We start from the raw sequence: 21905 nt of genomic DNA, 5'->3' as shown, positions 1-21905 counted from the left end.
CCTGATGTGTGCTTCAGGGGACTGCTTTGCTGCACCTGGAAAGATTGCTCTAATGGCTGAAGCCTGCGTTGAACCCTCAGTGGCCTGTCCTGCTGCTTGAGCCCTGTTCTACTTCTTGAACTCAGGATTACTACAGTGGCTCAAAGTCACTAGTTGGCTGGCCTCCTAATCAGTGCTTCAGGGACAGAAAAGACTCCAAACATCTTGAACCCACACCTGTACCATCCCCCAAGAGGTGCCCCGCTAGTCCTGGATCCTTGGTGGCCAGGGCCCAGATAGCCAAAGTCAAAAGCATGTGACAGACATTTTTGGGCTAAAAACAGCTCTGAGAACCAAGAGGAGACTAGGACAAGCCTGTGCGTCTATCCGTCCAAGGTGCCTCGCAGGTTGGCATAACCTCACGGTAACTCCAGTTACATTCTTCTCCAGAACAGCAAATTCTGTTTCGTAGAAGAGGTAGCTGGCCCTTGTCAGCTACAGCCTTCAGTCCTGTTCTGCTGGAGATTTTCAATTTCCAAAATAGAGACCAAGAGCCTGATTCAGATAATGCCAGACATGTTATTCTATCACAATGGTGATAGATATCCTGTCCACCAAAATCTAAATCCCATAGGAAATAATTAAATGTAGATTTTGGTGGATGGGATAGCTCTCACCGCTGTGATGGAGTAACGCATCTGCCAGTACCTAAATCAGGCCTCAAGTCTGAACGTGGAAATCTCCACCGCATCTTCCTCCAACAGCTGCAAATTGATGAAGCGTCTTCCTTGGGCGCAGCCTGCAGCCTTGCTCCGCTGAACTTCTACCTTCTCAGAACACTTTTCATCAAATTTCTTCTAAGGCTGAAGTAAGTGACAACCTGGCCCTGTCCACTCTTTGTATCAGACTGGCACTCCATTGCTGTCGGCCATATTTTTCAACTCTGACCTGGTCTCACACGACTAAATGTCCACAGTTGGCGCGTTGAACTTTTAGGCGCTAGTTTTTACCTAAAACATAAGAAATCATAACTCTGGTTCTATTGGAATTTTTGTAGTTTGGGTGTCAAATTTATTACAATTTACTCCATTTTTCTAAATTGGTCACTTTATTACTGTTTGTGTGCTGCATAAATACATTACACATTGCCACCAAGTTAAGCCTGAATGCTTTGTGCCAAGCCACCAGAGGTTTAGGAATAGGTTTATCACTTTTGTTGGCCAGTCTAAACATAATAACCCTGTAAACTCCCAAATCCCAAGTTAGCTCTTAAATGTAATAAGGTAACTCACACAATTTATCCCACCCACTGTCAGGTTCCAGTACTCTTGTGTGAGGGATAACTGTTGGTAAACATAAGGAAGCAAGTCATTTGGCAAGAGTATTGTTGGATATAGTATGAATACCAAGTGACAATCTACTTTTGTCCTGGAAACACTTTGTAGAACAATCAGAACCTGAATAGCAAACCCAGATTAGCTTCATTAGATGGCACTTATAAACATCAAGATATGAGCAGGAAATAGCCAGAGTTGGGGTGTACCATGCCGAAATAATACACAAAATTGATACAGTGGTCAAGATGGTCATTAGCGGATTTGCACTGTTAAGAGCATCATTTAGGCTCACAATGGCCCAATTAGCTGACCAATTTATATCACAGCAGCCAAACCGGTACTGTAGGCAGATTTAGGCCTGGGGGCACCTCATGCAAACAGCAAGTATTAGGCAGTGCCAGAGGCTTAGAAACAGTTCTGATGGAAGCCCCCAGGGTAGTTGGACCAGGTTAAACAGCTGTGCTCACTTTATGCTTTCAAGTAACAGACTCTAGAGCAGTGTGAACCCTGAAGAGGTAAGCCAACTAAGTGCAAGCTAATTTCTGGATCTTGTCTGTTTTTTCTAAGGCGATAGGGGAACCCATTTTTTTCAACACAGAGGACTGGACTATGCCTTGGCACACACATTCCCATCTTTTTAAATACAATTCTGGGTGAACCAACCCTGCTTTTCTTTCCCCCACGTCCTTACTGAATGGGGGCCCCTCTACGAAACCAGTTATGCACGTCCATGCACCATTTGCTCGCCACCTTCCACAGCAGGCGTGCTGCCATGAACATGACTGTCTGAAGGTAACCTAGGCCCAGGCCCACAATATTATCAAAATACTCATTAGTTCTATTCTGCAACCTCCTGTTACTAACATGAGCCTGATTCTGCTACATTTTGCCAAATACTGGGACAAATCTGCAACTGCTTAATTCTTTAAACTTTACCTCAGGTATCATTGAAAGCAGTAAAGTTCAAGCTATCGATTTTTTAAACAAATGCCAGAAATTAGTTGCTTTTAATTCGAGTGGAACTAATTCACCTCTGCCTCGCATCCACAGGGCAACCATACTGTGTTATGAATCGCTGGCATTTCTTAACAGTTAATATGAAGACGTCAATGGGTAAGATAAGGGAGAATAGCCCAATTTTGCCATTTACCATACCTGCTAAACTGCTGATGAGTCAGGACCAAGCCCTCCAGCCTTATGGGAAATTTCACATCACAGCTTCCAACCATGTTTTGTATTTTAAAATCAAGGAATTTTGCAGGGAATCCCAGTTTCTGAACAACACGTGCATATTTCCTTGCAGCAAGTCGCGATTGTTCTTCACTACAACAAAACCAGATATAGTTAATGGAATCAGAAATCAAAGTTTTGGTGCGTGCTGAAGGTTTTTAAAGAAGACACTGTGTGTTCCAAGCAGGGCAGATGCTAAATAGGCGAGATTCACAGCAATTTTGCTCCAAGTAGGCGCAAGTTTTTTCTGACTTTGAAGGAGTGAGAACAATTTACACTGTGAAAAGTTTTGTGAAGTGTGCCAATAGGACAAAGCGTACAGACAAACGATTTAAAGTTATATAATTTCTTGTTAGCAAAATTAAACAATATTCAAACACATTAAAACTGATGATAAATAAGGATTTTTGCTATGTTCCACATTTTGTTCATAACATTCTGCACTGTAGATTCAGGAGTTACTGTTCAACAATTTAGATCTGCAGTTATATTCATTATCAGCAAAGTATTAATTTAACCAATGTTTTCTGCATCTGGGGCAAATTAAAGTGAATTTTAAGTAAAGTGTCCTAATACTCGCAGTGGTGCAGGAATGCAGTGATAAACCAATCAATCAATCAGGGGATTCGTATAGCGCGGCTAATCACCCGTGAGGGTCTCAAGGTGGATTGAGAAAAGGAATACAGCAGCAGCTTGTATTCAATAGACCTCTGTCACATATAATGCTGCTCATGTTCTTAAACCATTATCAACTGTGCATATTGTAAACCGTGCATGTCTAGTCATTGCTGGAAATGAAAAAAGTTCACTGGGAACAAATAAAATGTAGCAGAAAGAGTGTTGAAAGGAGATGAGGTCCTTAAAGATAGGGTGAACGTCAGCCAGTTTATGACTATTTTTGACAAATTCCTCCCCAACAAACTGGCAAAGAAATATTTTTTAGCAAATATGTTCTGTCATAGTCACAAAAGAACTCAATTTTAAGATACCGGCGGGGGTTAAGCATGGCCTTAAGTGGTCTAAAACATGGGGCAATTTTTTCTGGCCTTGGTCTAAGAAGAAAATTAAATAACAGTTTATAAGAAATGTGGCCAGGCATGTGACCTGGAATCACATTAGCCCCCTCTTGTTCTCTTCTTACTGGTTCACCTCTTCATCCTCGTGGTCCCTATTCTGATCCTCTTCCTCATTCTCTTTTTCTCCTACTCTCACTTGTCTTTGTCTTCCTTATGAACTTGTTCAACTCCTCTTCTTCACCTACAAGCTCCTCTTGGTCTTGCTCCTGGCTCCTGTCCTGTGCCCTCTTGTGGCCCTTGTCCCTTTTGGATCATCCTCGTCATGTCTTGCTCTTCCTTGTCCTCCACCTGTTCCTGCTCTTGGTTTCCTATTCTGTTGGTAATGATCTTCATGGTCCTATTCCTGGTCTTTCTATTTTTAGACCCTTTGCCAAAGTCCCCCTGGTCCTCCCTGTTCTGGCTCCCCTGGTCATGTATCCCTGGCCCTCTTGGACATCTTATTCTGTGTCATCCTAGCTCTCCTGGTCGTCCTACATACCCTAGTGTTGTTCCTAGTCCTTCTGGTCAACGTTGTTCTAATCCAAATCCACTGGTTCTAGTCCTCCTGGCACTAGTCTTCTCGTTCCTTCTTGTTTAAATCTCTGAGTCCTGGTGCGCCTGGCCATCCTCATGTTCTTCTTTGTCCTGGTCTTCCTGGTGTTAGTTCTTAATGTCCAGGTTCTGTCCTCCTGTTCCTGGTCCTCCTTGTCTGGTCATACATTTTCTTGGCTAGGTCTCCCTGGTCTTTTTTGCTGCGATTTTCCTCAAGTTCCAGGTGCTGCTTGTGGGCTTCCTGGCCCTGCTACTGCTGCTCCTGGCCCTCATGTTTCTCTTTGTCATAATCCTCATGAAGCCTGACCTCCTGATCCCTTTGCTCCTGGTCTTCCTTGCCATGCTCTTCCAAGTAATGGCAACGTGGTCTTTAGCTACTTGGTCCTCCTAGCTCTGCTGCCCTACTGGTGGTCTTGGTCATGCTGGTTAACCTGGTACTCTTACTGGTCTTTACTTACCTCCTCCTCATGGTTCTCCTCCTGTGCATCCTCTACCCCCTTCAGGTTAGCCAGCTATGGCATTCAAGCTAGTCACTTACATTTTTATGTTTTTTTTGTAGCAGCTTCTACATTTTTGTGCTGAGGGAGACAAGAGGATAGGAAAAGGGAGCCTTGGGAGACTGCTGCCAACACTTTTTTCTTTGTCAGTGTTGAGCAGTGGCCAGACTTATCCCACTGAAATCACTTAAGTTAACACCCCTGCTTCTAAATTATTTCTATATCCAGCAAGATTTTGGGTATAATAGTGGTAAGTTATCTTAATTCTCTTGCTAGAGAGGTATGCACACGACCCTGGCTAACAGGTTTGAAGCTTTATAAGATAGCAGAGAGGATGAATGTGCATGCTGCAAAACAAAGAGTGTAATGTGTGGGTCACAGGCCTAACTTTTATGTAAGATGGCTCAGTAAGTCAAAGATTTTGTTGCAGAGATCCGAGTTGTCTGGAAGTGACAAGTACAATCCTGGTAAAATAAATGAATGAGAAATGTGCCTGCCTCGAACAGCTCTATTTAACTTTTTAAGCACAAATGTGAAACCTAGAAGGTTTCAAATCAGTCTTCCCTTACCCAAAGATTGGTAAAATGGGTTCAGTTGGATCGCACTGAACACGTATTACTCAATACCGAAAATCAGTTTGTATTGTGTATTTTATAAATGGTTATTAGAAGTGCACTTATACATGGAGTGATACACATGACATTCTTTGAGAGCGTTCCCACACCTTCTTGAATAGATATTAAGCTTGACAAAGTACCAAAAATATTTATTTTGGCAACCTGTGGAATAGCATGTTTAGTGACGCTTAGTTTCTTTTGATGTGCAAAGTGTTAGTCACCATCTGTAATGCTTTTCATGTCAAAAAGACGTTACGGATTGTTAAGTGAGGCATTTCCATTTGCACCCCTCTCCAAGATGCAGCTTATCACAGCGAAGCACACAGTGAAAGTATATGGAGAGTTCTGTTGTGTCCTGGTGTCTGCACACTTCACACAGTCAGGGCCGTTTGATTGGACAAGTGTAGAACCAGATTCCAACTTAAGAACATTTGCTAGAACCAAAATCCAGCACCGTATCTAGTGCACTATTTATGTGTTTATTTTAAACACGGTCATTCCATGATTCCTTTTACTTTTAACTGACACCCCCAAAATCTGCCACTTTTCATTAGACTGTTCTATTCTACTCTAGTTTGCTTCCTGTGAATTTTCTTTTTTCCTTTGCTCCCTACATGTTGGTCGAAATCCTTTGGCAATTTACTCATGAAGCATTGATGTTCAGGGGCGGCTCCTTTGCAATGGTGAAGGAGCATAACCCCTCCCCCCAGCTAAGCCATGAACTAAAAGATAAAACGATATTTCATTATTGTTTTATCTTTCAGCTGCTGGCTCAGCATCAGCAGGTGCAGAGAGGGGCGGGGCTGGCCACAGGACGGGAGTGGAATGTGTGCTCTAAGTGTACATGTGTGTGTTTGGTCAGCTGTCTCAGGCCGGCCAAACACACATGCGCACTTAGGTTTCTCCAACACGGCTGTGCTAACACATCTGGGCTGGAGAAACTGCACAGACCCCAGGGCAGTGTCTGAGCAGCAGTCTAAGCCACTCAGACCAATCCAGATGCTGCTCTCATGTCAGGTTTCGCATGAGAGCGGCGCCAGGATTGCAGAGGAGCCTGTGCTGGTGTCCCAGTGAATGCCAGGACACCAGAAGAATTGCACGGTAGGTGATGACAGGAACAGGTAAGTTTTTTTTTATTTTTTTTATTCACCTCCCTTTCCCTCCTCTCATCACTCCCCCTGCCCAGCCCTCCCATTGAGATTTGCGGCAGCCACCATTGCTGATGTTCTATCCAGTTAGATATCACTTTTTCGTAGAAGGACACTGTTGGAAATGCTCTATTCTCATTCTGTCTTAACACCTTGTTTTCTAGCTCTTATAGTCTCTTTTGCATTTCTCTTTCCTCTCCCACATTGCTTGCTTTAAGGTGATGTTATGATAACTTAAAGAGGTATAGAAGCAACATTCATTTTACTTGAAAGCTCTATTGAGTTCTTTTTTTCATGATATCTCCCACTGGGCCTCATCTTCTTGTCCACTTACTTCTCTTTAGCATTTTATCTGGGTCTCACTCATTTACCCCATATTGGCAAGGTCACAACAGCGGGATGAAAACAATCGTGAAATCGAGCAGGAATATGCGTTTCCCTTCTCCCCATTCTTCTCCATAGTGGGCTCAGACAGAAAATAGGTCTAGGCACCAAAACAAAAGTAGCCTCCTATTAGTGAGTCAGAAAGTTGAAAAAAGTGGCCCATAATTGCAAACTGGGACAGTTTTGGACCTGTAAAAAGACACTGTCACACAGTGGTTTGTGAGTTATGGAAGTCTGCGTGGATTCGTGCTTGCTGCAGGCAATGTTGCCTTAATATTGGGGAAACTAACAGTAAAAACCGGCCTAGCAGACCATAAAACAGGGCAAATAAAAACACACACACTGACGTTATGGCCATAGAGGCCAGCCGATCCTGGTCTTCTCCACTAAATTATTTTCTACTGCCTTTATCTTCGGTCACACCAATCTTCCCCACTTCCTCTTCTTAAACTATAAATCACTGTGACCCTCTGCCTTTATCCTATGCCGCTCAGCCCTTCAACTTCACTTCATCCTTCTTAGTCCTGCATCTGCCCCTCGTTCTAGAACTGCATAGCTGTTCCTTTTCCATTATCCATGTCCCTCTCGAAACTCAAATCCACATTCTTCTGCCTTTAAGTCTTTCACCCTTCTCTTCCTTAGCACTTTCTCTCCAGCCACCCTTCACTACTCGCAGCCTCTTTTTGCATCTACATATGTTTTACAAGGTAAACAATGTGTTCAAGCTAACTGAAGTGTGTGCAGTATGATCATGCATAATATTGTTTACTTTTTTCATGGAAAACAAGATCCTTTCGAGGTGGTTTCTAACAGATCACAGACTATATTTTAATTACATATGGATGGGTGCTTACAGTCTGTCTTTTGATGTAATTGAGGTCACATGATATCCCTGGGGTTGCAGTACTCATAGAATGCACTATCCCAGTCTGTACCACGGCACACCTTTAACTAGTTGTGCTACGCACAGACTGAACAGTCATGTCTACAAATGTGGTCTTCCCAGGGTAAACATGAATCCGCCCCAGCATTAAAACGCTGCATTAGTGAAAGCAGACCAGCTGTTTGAAACCACCAATCTGTTTTTCACTGTAGGCAGCAGACCCAGCAAACCTTTTGAGGGAAGGACAGAAAAATCTCCTTGCAGGTGCTTGCAGTATGTCACTATGCCCATCTGTAGGCGGATGGCCTTGGAGATTCCTGGGCTCCCTCTTATCTCTGCCCTAGAGGCACCCTCGGGCAGGGGGGTGGGGGGGGGGGGTGCACACTGACAGTGCATCACCTAATTTGTGGCACACTGTCAATGTGCATTCCACAAGGTTTCTTGCTTCTGAGCCTGCATCTGTAATATGGTGTGAGGCACAAAGACATAGGGCCACAATCCCATGGAAATAAGAAAACACCCCTTAGTTAATTGTGCCGACTCTTCTTTTGCACCATCGCAAGCCATATTGCAATAGGGTTCGCTCAACCACCTGCAGGATCTTCTGTAAAACCAAAGTACCCAGAGGGCATAAATGCCCACTGCACTCCCAGGGCACTTTCTGTAATGTTTTTCCTTTGTAAATGGAGATGGGATGTGACAGCTGCAGCTCCCAAATATAAACCCAGAGACTTGTCCATCATCGTTGCTAGGTTGCAGGTAGGTGAAACAATTCGAAAACAAGGAGGAGCACAAGGGGAAAAAGGAAGCATAAAATAAAAGAAATGGAGGCTTAAGTAGGTATAAATGAGCTGAGTGAAGGGCCAGCGATAAAGTTTAGATGGGGTGGAGCACCCGAACTTGCAGCCCTAGCCCATCCCATGAAGGTGTGCTGAAGCCTTCTCAGCTAAAAAAGGCATACTACCTGGGATAAACCACTGTAGAACCTTCTTACTGAATGAAGCTGAAACATTCCCAGAGTGCAGATTTTTAATAGAAGAAAAGAATGTAAACCAAAAGGGAAACGATCGCTGTTCAAATGGTATGTCAGATATGTGGCATGCTTCAGTGTCGTTAAATACTAGGAAATGCATGTCTTATTAGAATGCCCATCTGGATCTCAATGTTCTAACGCATCTGCTCTGATATCTTTGCTAAGATATGCTCCAAAAACGAAATAAAAAAAAGAAAAACTATGGAAACCACCCACTATCCCCTGATCAATTCTATCTTTCAAACAGTTTCTCAAAATTAGGTCAAACCACTTCAATTGAGAAAGCAGACGCTTAAAACATCCCTACAAAAACAGCCTACAGTTAGAAGAGATAGCTTATTTTTCACTTTTTTTTTATGTTCTGGCCTACTTGATAGGTGAATCAGGTGCAGTTTGGTGTACTGTCCCCTCACTTGATAAATAAACCAACCCTGCATGGAGAAAAACATTGTTAACCATTAGTGGTGGCTATTTATCCAGCCGCCATCCAAAAACTCTTCTTAAACTCTTCTAGGCAGTGTCTAAACTATTTGATGGGTGGCTGGACACATATTGTGAAGGAGATTTTATTTAGCCGGACATGCAGAATAAAGGGACGCCAGGCAATGGGAGTGTGGTGGTCATCTTGTAATGGGGATGCAGAATGTGTGAAGCATTTAAAAAAGTGTATGTACAAATGTTCAACAGTAAGAACATAGCTTACTTTACTCCAGGCAGTTACCTATTTAAAGATGAAAAACAGTAAAAATCAATTTCAAATTAAGACAATCATGTTCATAGAGATTCAGAAGACATGTACAAATCAAACTTCTGTTTTAGGAGCTTGAGGATTTCCTACATGCCAACATTTTAGAACCAGAAAGTGGGAGAAGTTAGGGGGGGGAATAAACAAAATCGGGTGAATGTATCCACCTGAATTGGGTCTATTGGCATGTATGGTTTATGACACACAGATAATTTGTGCTGCAGTCTGAGTATTTGGATGTTTGCAGCGAATAAGGAGTATGGTGGTTCAAAACATGTTAAATAAATGTTTTTTTTTTTTTTTTTTTTTAAATGTTCATGAGCTTTATTTTGATGACTTTTGATGTCTGGCCTAATTTTGTGCTTCGTATGGAAGGCCTCGTGCTAGGTTTGGGAATATTTTTATGGAGGATTTTGCTTGCTTAGTATTTTAGACCTGGCAACACCGTAGCAGTCGACAAGCAGCAGCAAACGGGGAATGCAAAGAGATTGTATCTAGGCCACGGAGGGAGAGACACAGTAGGCAGTTGGGGCTTGGGGCACAGTGTTTTTAGACCCTTACAGGAGGAAAATGGAGTGAGATGCATTAATAGTGTTTCAGTGGAACTGGGAAAGGGAAACCAGGAGGTGGGTAAGCAATGTATCTAGGTAATTCACAGAACGTATGTCAATTCACTCAGCTGTCAGCTGAATAAACACACCTTTTTCATGCTATTCACCAGAAGAGAGAGTTCAGGCATAGATGCTTACTGGTCTCAGGTCATAAGTGCCTCTTCAGCCACACTGGCATTTTAATCACCCACCCAATGAATCTTGTGAACGTTAGTTTCATTTTTGATATGCTAAGAAGTGTTTTAAGTGGGCAACGTCATGCTTCTACTAGGCCCTAATTTATGTCCTTGACAGTGTTGTCTCTGCGAAAGAAATCTGGAAGTTTAAAAAAAAAAAATTGAGTGTCAGTCTTGAAGGCTGCATTTTACTAAAGGTAATAGGGGAGGGGACTTGGGGGAAGGAAGGAGTAGAACCAGTAGGAGAAAGCCGATAAGCAGTAAGAGGATACGGGCTAGGAGGTGGCCCATAAGGAGGGCTAAGACGACCAAAGCCATGAGGACCAGGACAAGAAGAACCTGGACCAGAGACACCTTATCCACAAGAACCAGGGATATCAAAGCCAGAAATGGACCAGGAGCAAACACACAAAGAAGAATGGGACAAGAAAAAAAAATAGGATTGGGGCTTTATGACCAGGAGGATGTAGAGCAGGGGGATCAAGACCAGTGGGCAAGGGCCTGAAGGAACAAAAGGACCAGGCAAAGAAAATAAAATAAAAGTAATTCGACCAGCACAATGAGGACTAAGGGGGACTGGGCACACTGAACAGAACCAGGAGAGATGAGGATGACCAGGACCAGGAGTAGCATACTCAGGTGAATAGACCAAAGAAGATGAGTACCAAGAGAATAACGGAAAGAAAGACCAAAAACAGGAGGACTGCAGAGATCAGTTCAAGGAGAACAAAGGGGCCAGATGTGAGTGGGCCAGGAAGACCGCGACCAGAAAGGACTAGGCCTAGCAAGACTAGGAGACCCTAGATCAACAGACCCAGGATGAATATAAAGTACTAGGAATTCCAGGGCCAGAATCAGATCAAAAGGTCCATGAGGGTCAGATTCTGGGGCCCCTAAACCAAGAGGACAAGGACTACATGAACAAGAGTGACCCGCAACATGCGAGTTAGGATGTACAGGTGCCACTAGGATAAGACCACCAGACCCAGGAGAACCATTACTAGGAGAACCATGATAGAGGGGACAGGGGTCAGATAGGGAAGAACAAGGAGAGCAGGAGGACTAGTAGGACTAAGATGAGGCAGGACAACTAGGATGGCTAGAGAAACCAAGGTCAGTGGGACCAGCACCAGAAGAGCCAATACAGGAGGATCAACAGAACCAAAACCAGGAATACATGAACCAGGGGGACCAGGTGCAGATGAATTAGGACCTGCAAACCAAGGTGACTAGATAAACCAGGGGAGTGGGGCCAGGAAGATCGAGGTCTAGATTCAGGATGAGGAGGATGAAAATGTCCAGTACCTAGAGCCTGTTAAAAAAATGGAAACCAAGGATCCAGACGACAAAAGGCAGGGGTGCATGAGAAGACAACTGGACAGACCAAGACCAGGATGTACAGGACCAGGAAGTATTAAGGCTAGCAGGAACCAGAGTACCTAGACCATAGGAAGTAAGAAAGGCTAGAATGATCTGCAGTGGGCCATGAAATGTTTTTGTAGAACCATAAGAATAATGAGCAGGAGGACTACGACCGGGATGATTATAACCAAACTAAGGAGGGCTAAGAAGATCAGGACCAGAAGGTAATGGCCAGAAGACCAGGAGAAGTATGTGTGGGAGTTGGAAAACCAGAGGGGCCAGGTTCACATGCACCAAGAGGACCTGAGTAAGGAGGATTGGTGAACTAAAATGATCATTACTAGGAGGACTGGGCACAGGGCTAGGAGGGTCATGAAGTTTAGAAAATAGGGGGACCAGGGTTCAGATTACTAAGTGGGGTAGACCACTCATCTCGGGTAGCAGTACCAGAGTGAGGAAGATCAGGTGTAAGAAGCCCTACCAGAGTCAGCAAGATATAGGGGACTGGACAATGGTGGCCAGGAGAACCAGGATCCAAAAGACAAGGAGGACCTGGATCAAGAGGCCATGACCAGTGAATGCAGTACCAGTAGAACCAAGAGGATTCAGGAGGACAAGGACAGGTCAAACCAGGAGGACTAAGAGGGCCAGAACAATGGAGGTCAGATAGACCAGAGGGACAGCAGAACCAGGAACTGTGGTACCAAGCCTAGAAGGCTCAGGGCAAGGAGGACCAGGACAAGGTGACCAAGACCTAGAAAACGAAAGAGGAACAGGGCTGGGATAGGCCAAGTCTAGGGGAACCAAGGAGGGCCAAGATTTCCAAAAGACATGATGACCTGCACAATACAAAAAGATGGACCAGGATGTCCACGACTGAAGAGAATAGGAATAGGATGGGTGTTATAGACCACATCCAGCAGAACTAGGCCCCCGGCAAACTAGATGGACCAGCACCAATAGGGTCAGGGCCAATGGGCATAGAATCACAACAAGGACTATGAAAAACAAGAATAAGAGACCATGGCCTGGAGAACCAGGAGGGGAGGCCAGGGCCCAGGTGACCACAGCTAGAAGGTTAACCTCTAAGTCCAGAAAACAAAGGACCAAGTGGACCAGGAAGATCAGGGCCAAGAGTAAAAGGCTCATGTGGGTCAGGTTGAGGAAAATGAGGATAACGGCCAGAGACATCAGGACCAGGATGACCATCGCCAGAAAGAGCTGAATGCAGGGCTAGGAACAGGATAGTCAGGAGAATGAGGAACAAGATGTCCAGATAAAGGAGGACCAGAACCAAGAGGACCATGGCAATAAGTAAGAGAACCAGGACTAGATCCAGGAAGTCTAGGAACACTGAGGATAATGGCCAGTAGTAACAGGGCATCAGAATAAGCAAGGATGATGACGGGACACTACCAAGAATTCCACAAGGGTCAGAGACCAGAAGACCAGGCCAAAGCAAGGAGGATTAGAAGGTTCAGAATAAAGAGGACCGGAAACAGCCCTAGGAATACCGATGGACTATGGCCTTCAACCTAACGCCCAGGCAAGAGGAGCATAAAGAACAGGACATGGAGGTAGGGGACCAGGGTGAGAAAGCTCAGGAGGACTACAATAGCAAGAACCAGGAATACAAGGAGGACTGGACCTGTATACCCTAAAGGACCAGGACCAAAATGACTAAGCTCAGAAGGTTCTATAAAGGCAACTAGGACCAAGAGGGCACAGACAAGTGAGTACAGTGCCAGAGAGATCGTGAGAGAATGGTTCAGGTCCACAAGGACAAGATGATCCAAACAGGAGGATGGGCATAAGAGGACCAGGGCACAAGAGGCAGGTAGACCGAGGGGCCCAAAAGGGCCAGGAGCTGGTGCACCAGGAATAGAATGAACAGGGTGAAGAGGATCGGAGGGACCATATCAAAGAGGCTAGGGTCAAGAAGACGGGAAAGAGGACGAATAGCTAGGAGAAAGGAACCTGGTAGGATCAGGAAGGCCATGAAGACTATGACCAGGAGGACTAGGCATACAAACACTCACACAAGGAGGGCCAGAAGCAAGAGGATAGGTCTAATTGTTGTAAAACCAGGAAGAGAAATGAGTACTAGGAACAGGAAGTCCACTGCTAGGCAAAGCAGACAGAGAATGAGACGACTAGGAAAACAGGACCTGGAGATTCAGGAGCAGACTACCAGGCAACAAGATCCTGCAGGACAATTATTCGAGAGGACCACGCAAGGAGGGTCAGTGGGATCACAGCCAAGGGGACCAGGAATGTCAAGTTGCAGAGGGCCAAGACCCGGCATACCAAGATGAGGAAGACCAGGATATGGAGGAAAAGGAAAACCAGGCAAGGGTGGCCAGGAAAATAGGTAGGTTCGCTAAGATCAGGATGATATGATTAAGAAGGATAGTGTGGACAATTTAGTGCACAACCAGGAGTACAGGGAGCAGAAGAACCAGCCCAAGAGCATCATGACAAAATGGAGGAGGACCAGGAGAACTAGTTAGATCAAGAGCAGGTGAACTATGGTAATTAGAACAAGGGACCAGATGGAGAAGCGGGTGGACCAGTAGAAATTGGAATTAGTGTAAACCCTGCACAGTGCTAAGAGGACCAGAGGGTCAGAACCTGAAGTACCAATGAAGGAAGAGGAACTGAGATTGCCGGACCAAGCTGGTGAAAGTATGGGGACCATCACAACCAGAGCCATGAGGAACAATGGGACCATACCAGAAACAAATGATCAGGCCAAACTCAAGAACTTAATAAGGAGGACCAAGACCAGTTGATGCAGTTGGTGTGGACCAAGAGGACAGAGACTAGGACAAGGAGGATCAGGGCAAGGTGGAAAAGGACAGAGTAGAACAGCAGGATCAAGGTTATTAGGGTCAATAGTACCAGGTTCAGGAGGACCAGGAAGAGCCAACATGAGCAGGACCAGAAACACCAGGGTCAGGAAGGACTAGAAGCAGGAGCACCAAACTCAGTAAACCAGTACCAGAGTGACCAGAACTAGTCGGGCCAGGGTGAAGACGAAGAGGACCAAAACAACAAAGAAAATGTGGACTTGAAACAGGGCCAGGAGGAGTACCCACACCAGAAGGCGTAGAAGGAAGTGGAAGAAGTAAGAAGACTAGAAGCAGTAGGACATCCATGTGATTCTCAGCAACATGTATTAGGATATCGCTTTTGTAAATTGTTCTTTATCCATCCTTCTTCTGCTGTCAATCCCTAGAAACCTCCACTTATAGAATTGGTAAGTATGTGCAGAAACCTCAGAGTATGCAAAAGTGAATAAAAAGCCAGGACTGTTACACTCAAACCACTGAGTAATAGCAGACGCTGTCTAATGCTGACGCAGCAGTCTGAGGGTGGATCAGAAGGCAGAAGGACTGACATTGGTCAGACAGTTCTAAAGATGGATAGGTGAAAAGGACTGTAGTCTGTCAAGGATGGCAGAAAGGGTTTGGGAGGGTCAGTGGGCTTAGGTAAGCAAAAATGATAATGGCTAACAAAGGGAACCAAAGTGTACAGCAATCAGCAAAGAAGAGCTCAGGATCATAAGAAGGCTCTGATGAGCAGATGGGGTGGCCCTAAATAGATCATCTCAGATGACCCACAGAGGGACTGAGTAAGAAAAGGTTCTGATTCCCAGCTGCGATAGCACTGGTAACCAAGACCAGCAGCTATAGACCAGATGAGTGGACTGCTACACTCTGAGAGCTAGATGAAGGGTGGACAGACTGACTTTGAATGATACTAGGCAATCCACCAGCTACTCCAGCAAGATGTGCAGACTTCAGGTGATGTTCTCTCACCTTTAGGAGACCAGCTGGCATGCAGATAGTTAGCCCTAGTCACACAACAACAGCAACTGTTCAAGCACTCTGCAGAGCTCTCTTTCTTGGTCTCTGATTAATTTCTGAACGTTGGCTCCATTCAGGGTTGAACTAGTCAGTCTGGTGCTCTGGCATTTCCTGTAAGCTGCAGGTTAGGTGGCTACTTTCAGAGGAAGACTGACTTCCAAGGCCCAGTGTGGCTGCATTCTGATCTACTCCTGCAGAGTGGAGCTGGTTTTTGTTAGGTATGATTTTGGTCGTCAGACCAGCCCGACTCCAATCCCATAACCATGCCTTTTAAATTGTAATACCTTTTCCTGGTTGATATTCCATAACAGTGGTTCTTAACTTGTGGTCAAGGAGGGACCCCCTAGGGGTCTGCAACACCTACTTAGGTGGTCCATCACTGTTTAGAGAATTAAATATTGTTAACATATTGTAATTGTATTTATATAGCGCTTACTACCCCTGGGGAGGAATTGAAGCGCTTTTCGTCGAGTAGCACGCTGCTCCGGAACCCAAAGTGGAAATCTAGGGAAATTTAAGTTGTTCATTTGAGCGGTGGACATGTCAGTGGATGGAGTAGGATAAAGGAGGGGTAGAGGAAAGAAGTGTCTAGAAAGTGTTATTTGGGAGATCATAGTAGTAAGAAGAGGTTTAGGATGAGTCAAAGGAAGGATAGAGGAGAGAAGAGTTTAGAAAGAAATATTAGGAAGATCATAGTAGTAAAATAAGGTTTGAAATGAGTCAAAGGAGGGAAGAGTCTACAGAGGGTTATTAGGGAGCTCATAGTGGTATAGTGAGATTTTGGATTAGTCAAAGGAGGGATAGAGGAGGAAAGAGGCTAGAAGTGTTACTGGGGAGATCAGTGGTACAATGAGATTTGAGCTAAGCCAGAGTGTGGAGATCGAGGATATAATGAAAGGTATTGGATGAGAGAGTCATAAATTGCATTGAGTTGTCATTTTTTTCTTGTTTTTTGCATTTATCTTTGTTTTCTACTGTAGGAATATAGTAACAAATATATGGATACATGTATGTACACAAAGAAGCAAAATGCAAAAAATTGACAATTTTAAAGTGAAGGAATTAGGAATTGGAGATGAAAAATTAGGTTAGTAGCCTCAGATTGAATTGTGGGAGAATGGCAAGTGTATCCAACAGAATATAGCATAGCCTATGGGTGCTATGAATTAAATTTAGAAAAGCTCCAACCTTTCTATTAAAATTAAAATTATGCTTGTAAATTAAATGAATATTCCATAATTTGTGTATTTGTTCGATGCATATTTGTTATATATATATATATATATATATATATATATATATATATATATATATAGGGGGAGGTTGATTCGGCACTTAATTTTGTTACAACTCTAAACGATAATCAATGTAACCTCAAGTTCAGTGAGCAGCACAGCAGAACGTCCATTCAGTTTTTGGATGTCGAACTAAATGTTGAGAACAACATGGTACACACTAGGCTTTATAGGAAAATTACGGCAGGCAACAGCCTATTGAATGCTAAGAGCGCACATCCCCCGAATTTGATTAAAAGCATTCCATATGCTGAACTCTTAAGAGCAAGACGTATATGCAGTACCAATGAGAAATATCAGCAAGAATGTATGACTATGTGCATGAGATTCAGCGAAAGGGGATATAGTGCAGATGTTATACGTCAGGCGGTAGAGAAAGTTGAGGAAGTGACAAGGCCAGAAATATTGTATCGTACGCAGCATCGCACTACCAAGAATGACAAGATTTGGTTTATTACGACCTATTCCAACCAAACAATCAATCTGAGGAAAGCACTCACTAGGAGCTGGCATATCCTTCAGACAGACCCTGACTTACATGAGGCTGTGGGCAATAATCCAGCAGATCGCTAAGGGATAGCCTCAGTCCCAACATAGTGCGGAGCAGCATTGAATCTGAGAGTGAGAGATCTGATATCTTGTTTTTTTTTTGCTGCCACCAATGCAAAGCATGCAGATACAGTAAAGACTGCAAAAATGTAACATGGGGTGGCGGGCAGAATCAATATGCTATAAAGGGATTCTTCACATGCAACACTGAATTTTGTGTGTACTGCCTACGATGCCCATGTGATAAGATATATGTGGGTAGTACAATCCACAAGGCGAAAAAGAGAATGCTGGAGCATGTAAGAGCAATTCGTAATTTTGACCGCAATTACCCTGTGGCACGCCATTTTCACGAAGTACATCAAGGCGATGAAAAACAACTTACATATGTGGTCTGTGATCAAATTAAATCTAATTCAAGAGCTGGAGACAGACAAAAAATGTTACGTACCCTTGAATCTAAATATATTATTAAATTCATGACTTTGTCGCCTAATGGGTTGAATTTAAGTGAGGAAATGAACACCCACCTTGGTAGCTAATCTGATTCTGATTATATTAATGTTCTAGTCTTCGAGTTTCTATGTTGATACATTTATACTTTTTAAGTTTTTTTAGTTGTGAGTGTCTAATCATGATAAAGTTAGTAAGATTAAGCGGAAATATGAAATTCATACTGCAGTATTATCTATTTAATTAGTATTATATTGAATATACAATTCAGAACTCATGGTATGTATTTATACTTATATACAAGTTGAGTCAACACGATGTGTGAAATTTATATGTATAGGTTAAAGAAAAGCTCATACACGTACATGATATTTCCTGGTATGCATTTCATTGTATATATTCTTACAAGATGGCACTCATGTTTTCCAGAAGGACATTTGTGATTAGTCCTTTGTTTATGTTTATGAATATGTATTTATACCTGTTGTTTGTTACACACCCCCACCCGTGAACAAGGCTACGGCTGAAACGCGTTGGGAGGAATACCATTTCTTTCTTTTCAATATATTTTGGAACTATTCGTTTGGTGTCTTGATCTCTTGTTTGACTGAACGAGTGAACATATATATATATATATATATATATATATATATATATATATACACACACACACACTGTTTTGTAGTGCAAACATCACAATTGCTTAGGCCAAGGTCCCCAATTACAACAATTACAAAAATGACTCGATGGGGAGCCCACAATCCAATAAGGGTTAATGGGGGTCCCCAGATTCCAGTAATGATTAAGTAGGAGTTCGCGCAAGTCACAACTTAAGAAGCACTGTTCTACAGAACAAATGAGAAAGAAAAGCCTCAGGAACACAAAAAAGAGATAATCATGCTTTTTTAGAAAAACTAGTTTTCAATTATATATAGGCTTGTTTCTGAAAGTAGGTAGCACCTCAACATTGTTTCATCATTAATAAACTTCAACTAAAAGAAGTGTTACCTTTTTGCTCCAGTGCAGACCATTTTCCCAGAGCTAAAAATTAGTGCTGTTGTTCTGGGCTCTCTGATTCTCATTATCACAGCAGCAAACCTCTAGGGTTAAACAATGTAGAACAGTGTTACTAAGACAGAAAAGTCAACAGAGTATGAGCATACAAAATAAAAAATAATAATAATTAAAAAAAAAAAGTAACACAGTATCAGGCTTTTTTCCCCAATAATGGGCAGAAATAAAGGCACAATTAAGCTTGCAGTCGCAGAATTCCACTGATATTTTCACTTGTGAAAAAGCATGAACTTTCCAACAGAATAATGCAGGCGTAATGTTTATTTACAGTTCCAAAATGGTGGATACCATTTGGATCAGTGAATTAAAAAAAATCCTTTTTCAGTTCAAACAAGCACTTGGAAAAAAAGGACTGTGGGGGTGTTGGGAAAAGGAGTGAGTGGGGCAAGGAGGGAAAAACACTGTATGAGGGAGAGCAACATCATGTGGGGGAGAAGCACATTGAGATAAGAACACAAAGACTAGGGAAAAGAAGAAGAGCACAGAGTGTGGGGAGTAGGGGCCAAGGTCACAATAGCTAGAAGCTCATGAAAGTGACAGCATACACAGAGCAGGGAGAAGCACACAAGGGTTAGAACATGACAGAGTGGGGGAGGGGGAAGACTTACACAAGAGTGAGGGGATGGACATCTGTGGGGGGCACATGGAAGCAAGGAGGATAAAGCTGTAGGGCACATGTACACTGCGCTTAATCAAAAATTAAAAACAAAATGGTTGTCTACAATTGATCAGTGGAAGGATAGAAGCCAGCTTGTCAGAGACAGTAAAGAGGCTATACTTTAGGCGAGGGGCAAACAAGAGAGAAAAGCTGAACACGTTAGTACCAGTAAAACCATTGAATATGAAGGAAGAAAATGAGTGACAGTCAATGAATGGTAAACAGTGGCTAGGGTGTAAGCCCCTGTAAGTTCTTGGTAAGCCTAAACTAAATCTTTGCAACCAGACAGCGCAAACACAAGGTAGTCTCAACCAAAACAAAAAACAAGAGAAAAAAGGCCTTCCACTGATTTCACTTACAATGGGTTGAAATATGTGAACAATTTCCATTGTATTGTTTAGTCACCAGAATATTCCAACAGAATTCAAGGGTTAGAACAATTGGCTTGTTTGTGAAAAGGTACCTGAGAATGACTATATATGATTTTGCTTCTGCCAGGTCTGGAAACATTTTTGGAAACAAAGGGCTTATTATCAGAACGTGTTTTTTTTTCTAAATGTGAAATATAATTTTAGATGACTTTTGTTTCAAGATGTGATGTAAATTTAGGTACTTGGTCACTGTTTTGAACAGAGAGTTTATGCAAGGTTATGCTAAAATGCAAAGGTAATCATTAAGAAAATGAATCACACATCAGGTTAGGAGGGGGTAGGGTTCCCTGGAAGTTGGTTGATTAGTTGACATGAACTCCCATTTAGGTGTTAAACACAATTATTACTTACGTTGATCATTGCATACATGCCAACATTTGGAAGCAGAATAAGGGAGATTGTTAAAAAAATATAACTGGGAGAATTTATTTTCCCCATTGATTTTTACTAATGTTGGGACAATTTCAGGTTGGAAAACGCTAAATTGAAACCATTTTTGGCTTTAAAAATTGCGAATCTCCTGCCTGAATCGTGTCTGTGATTAATGGATTTGTAAACGTAGTAGTAGCTTTTTTTTCCCCCCCAAAACAAAAAAACGTAAGTGAGCCCAGTCCACGGAAAATAAATATTATGAATGGCGTCCAATACATAATTTCCAGAACGTCTCTTTATTGTTAAAACTCTAGGTGAAGAAATGATTCTTCTAATTTCGACCAAAAGGGACTACTCGAATGGGATTTAACACATTCTAAAACCTCAGAGATATTTATGTTTTTCATAATTCCTTTGGGTCCTTTGTCGATAAAACCCAGCGAAGACAACCCAAAGCTTATGAGAAAGTAGGGTGGTTACTCTATACAAAACGTAAAAACCGAAAGCGCATTCTTGAGAATGAAAAAAATATTCAAATTTGTAGAGTACGCTCATTAAATAGATTTCCGTCATGATGTAGATATTATGGCCCTCATTCCAACCCTGGCGGTCTATGCGTGCCAGGGTGGAGGGCAACGGAAGCACCGCCAACAGGCTGGCGGTGCTTCCAGGGCCATTCTGACCGCAGCGGTAAAGCCGCGGTCAGAAAAGGGGAACCGGCGGTTTCCCGCCGGTATTCCCCTGGCCCAGGGAATCCTCCATGGCGACCCCCTTTCCGCCAGCCTGTTTCTGGCGGTTTACACCGCCAGAACCAGGATGGCGGGAACGGGTGTCGTGGGGCCCCTGAGGGCCCCTGCACTGCCCATGCCACTGGCATGGGCAGTGCAGGGGCCCCCTAACAGGGCCCCATTAAGATTTTCACTGTCTGCTTTGCAGACAGTGAAAATCGCGACGGGTGCTACTGCACCCGTTGCACCCCTGCAACTCCGCCGGCTCCATTCGGAGCCGGCTTCATTGTTGCAGGGTCTTTCCCGCTGGGCCGGCGGGCGCCCTTTTGGCGGTCGCCCGCCGGCCCAGCAGGAAAGTCGAAATGACCCCTGCGGTCTTTTGACCGCGGTGCGGTCTTTCGACGGGGTTACTTTGGCGGACGGCCTCCGCCGCCTGCCAAAGTTAGAATGACCCCCTATGTGTTGGATTCAAAGTAATTGATCGTAGGCCGTCATTTCTACTTGTATTTCACAACTGTAAAGTTGGTCAGTGTGCAGGTAAGAGGCTGAAAATGTCTGATAATGGCGGTAGATTAACTAGATTCTATTTGTTAATACCTTTTAAACAGTTTGTCTAGCTTTACTAATGTCTAGCCATTCTCCCAAACCATGTACTACATGTGGAACACCCATCTGACCAAAAAACATGATCTTAAACATCTGATGGCAAGTGAGACGAAAACTAAGAGATACGCTACTGTGTGTGGAATATCTGTTTTTGAACATCATAAAAGTGAACTTGGTAAGTTAAAAAAACATTTTTAATTGAAGGGATTACATCTGGTATTGGTGTAAGAATTCTTAAACATGTCGGATAGAGACTGAGTG

The 21905-nt window shown here is 43.3% G+C and overlaps 1 protein-coding gene across 1 annotated transcript in view; it reads right to left on the bottom strand.

Annotated features, from left to right (window-relative positions):
* TBPL2 (TATA-box binding protein like 2) overlaps nucleotides 1-21905 on the bottom strand; it is a 196755-nt gene that overhangs the window by 78166 nt on the left and 96684 nt on the right. Inside the window, exons 4-5 of the mRNA XM_069205977.1 lie at nucleotides 18784-18875; nucleotides 2472-2639 (exon numbers count right to left, since the gene is read on the bottom strand). Of these exons, the coding sequence (XP_069062078.1) occupies nucleotides 2472-2639; nucleotides 18784-18875 (260 nt within the window). The remainder of the gene's footprint in view (nucleotides 1-2471; nucleotides 2640-18783; nucleotides 18876-21905) is intronic.

This window comes from Pleurodeles waltl, chromosome 9 (genome assembly GCF_031143425.1).
Source record: "Pleurodeles waltl isolate 20211129_DDA chromosome 9, aPleWal1.hap1.20221129, whole genome shotgun sequence".
Classification (NCBI taxonomy): Eukaryota; Metazoa; Chordata; class Amphibia; order Caudata; family Salamandridae; genus Pleurodeles; species Pleurodeles waltl.
The sequence above is the reverse complement of the archived record's forward strand: the minus strand, read 5'-3'. Positions and strand labels throughout refer to the sequence as shown.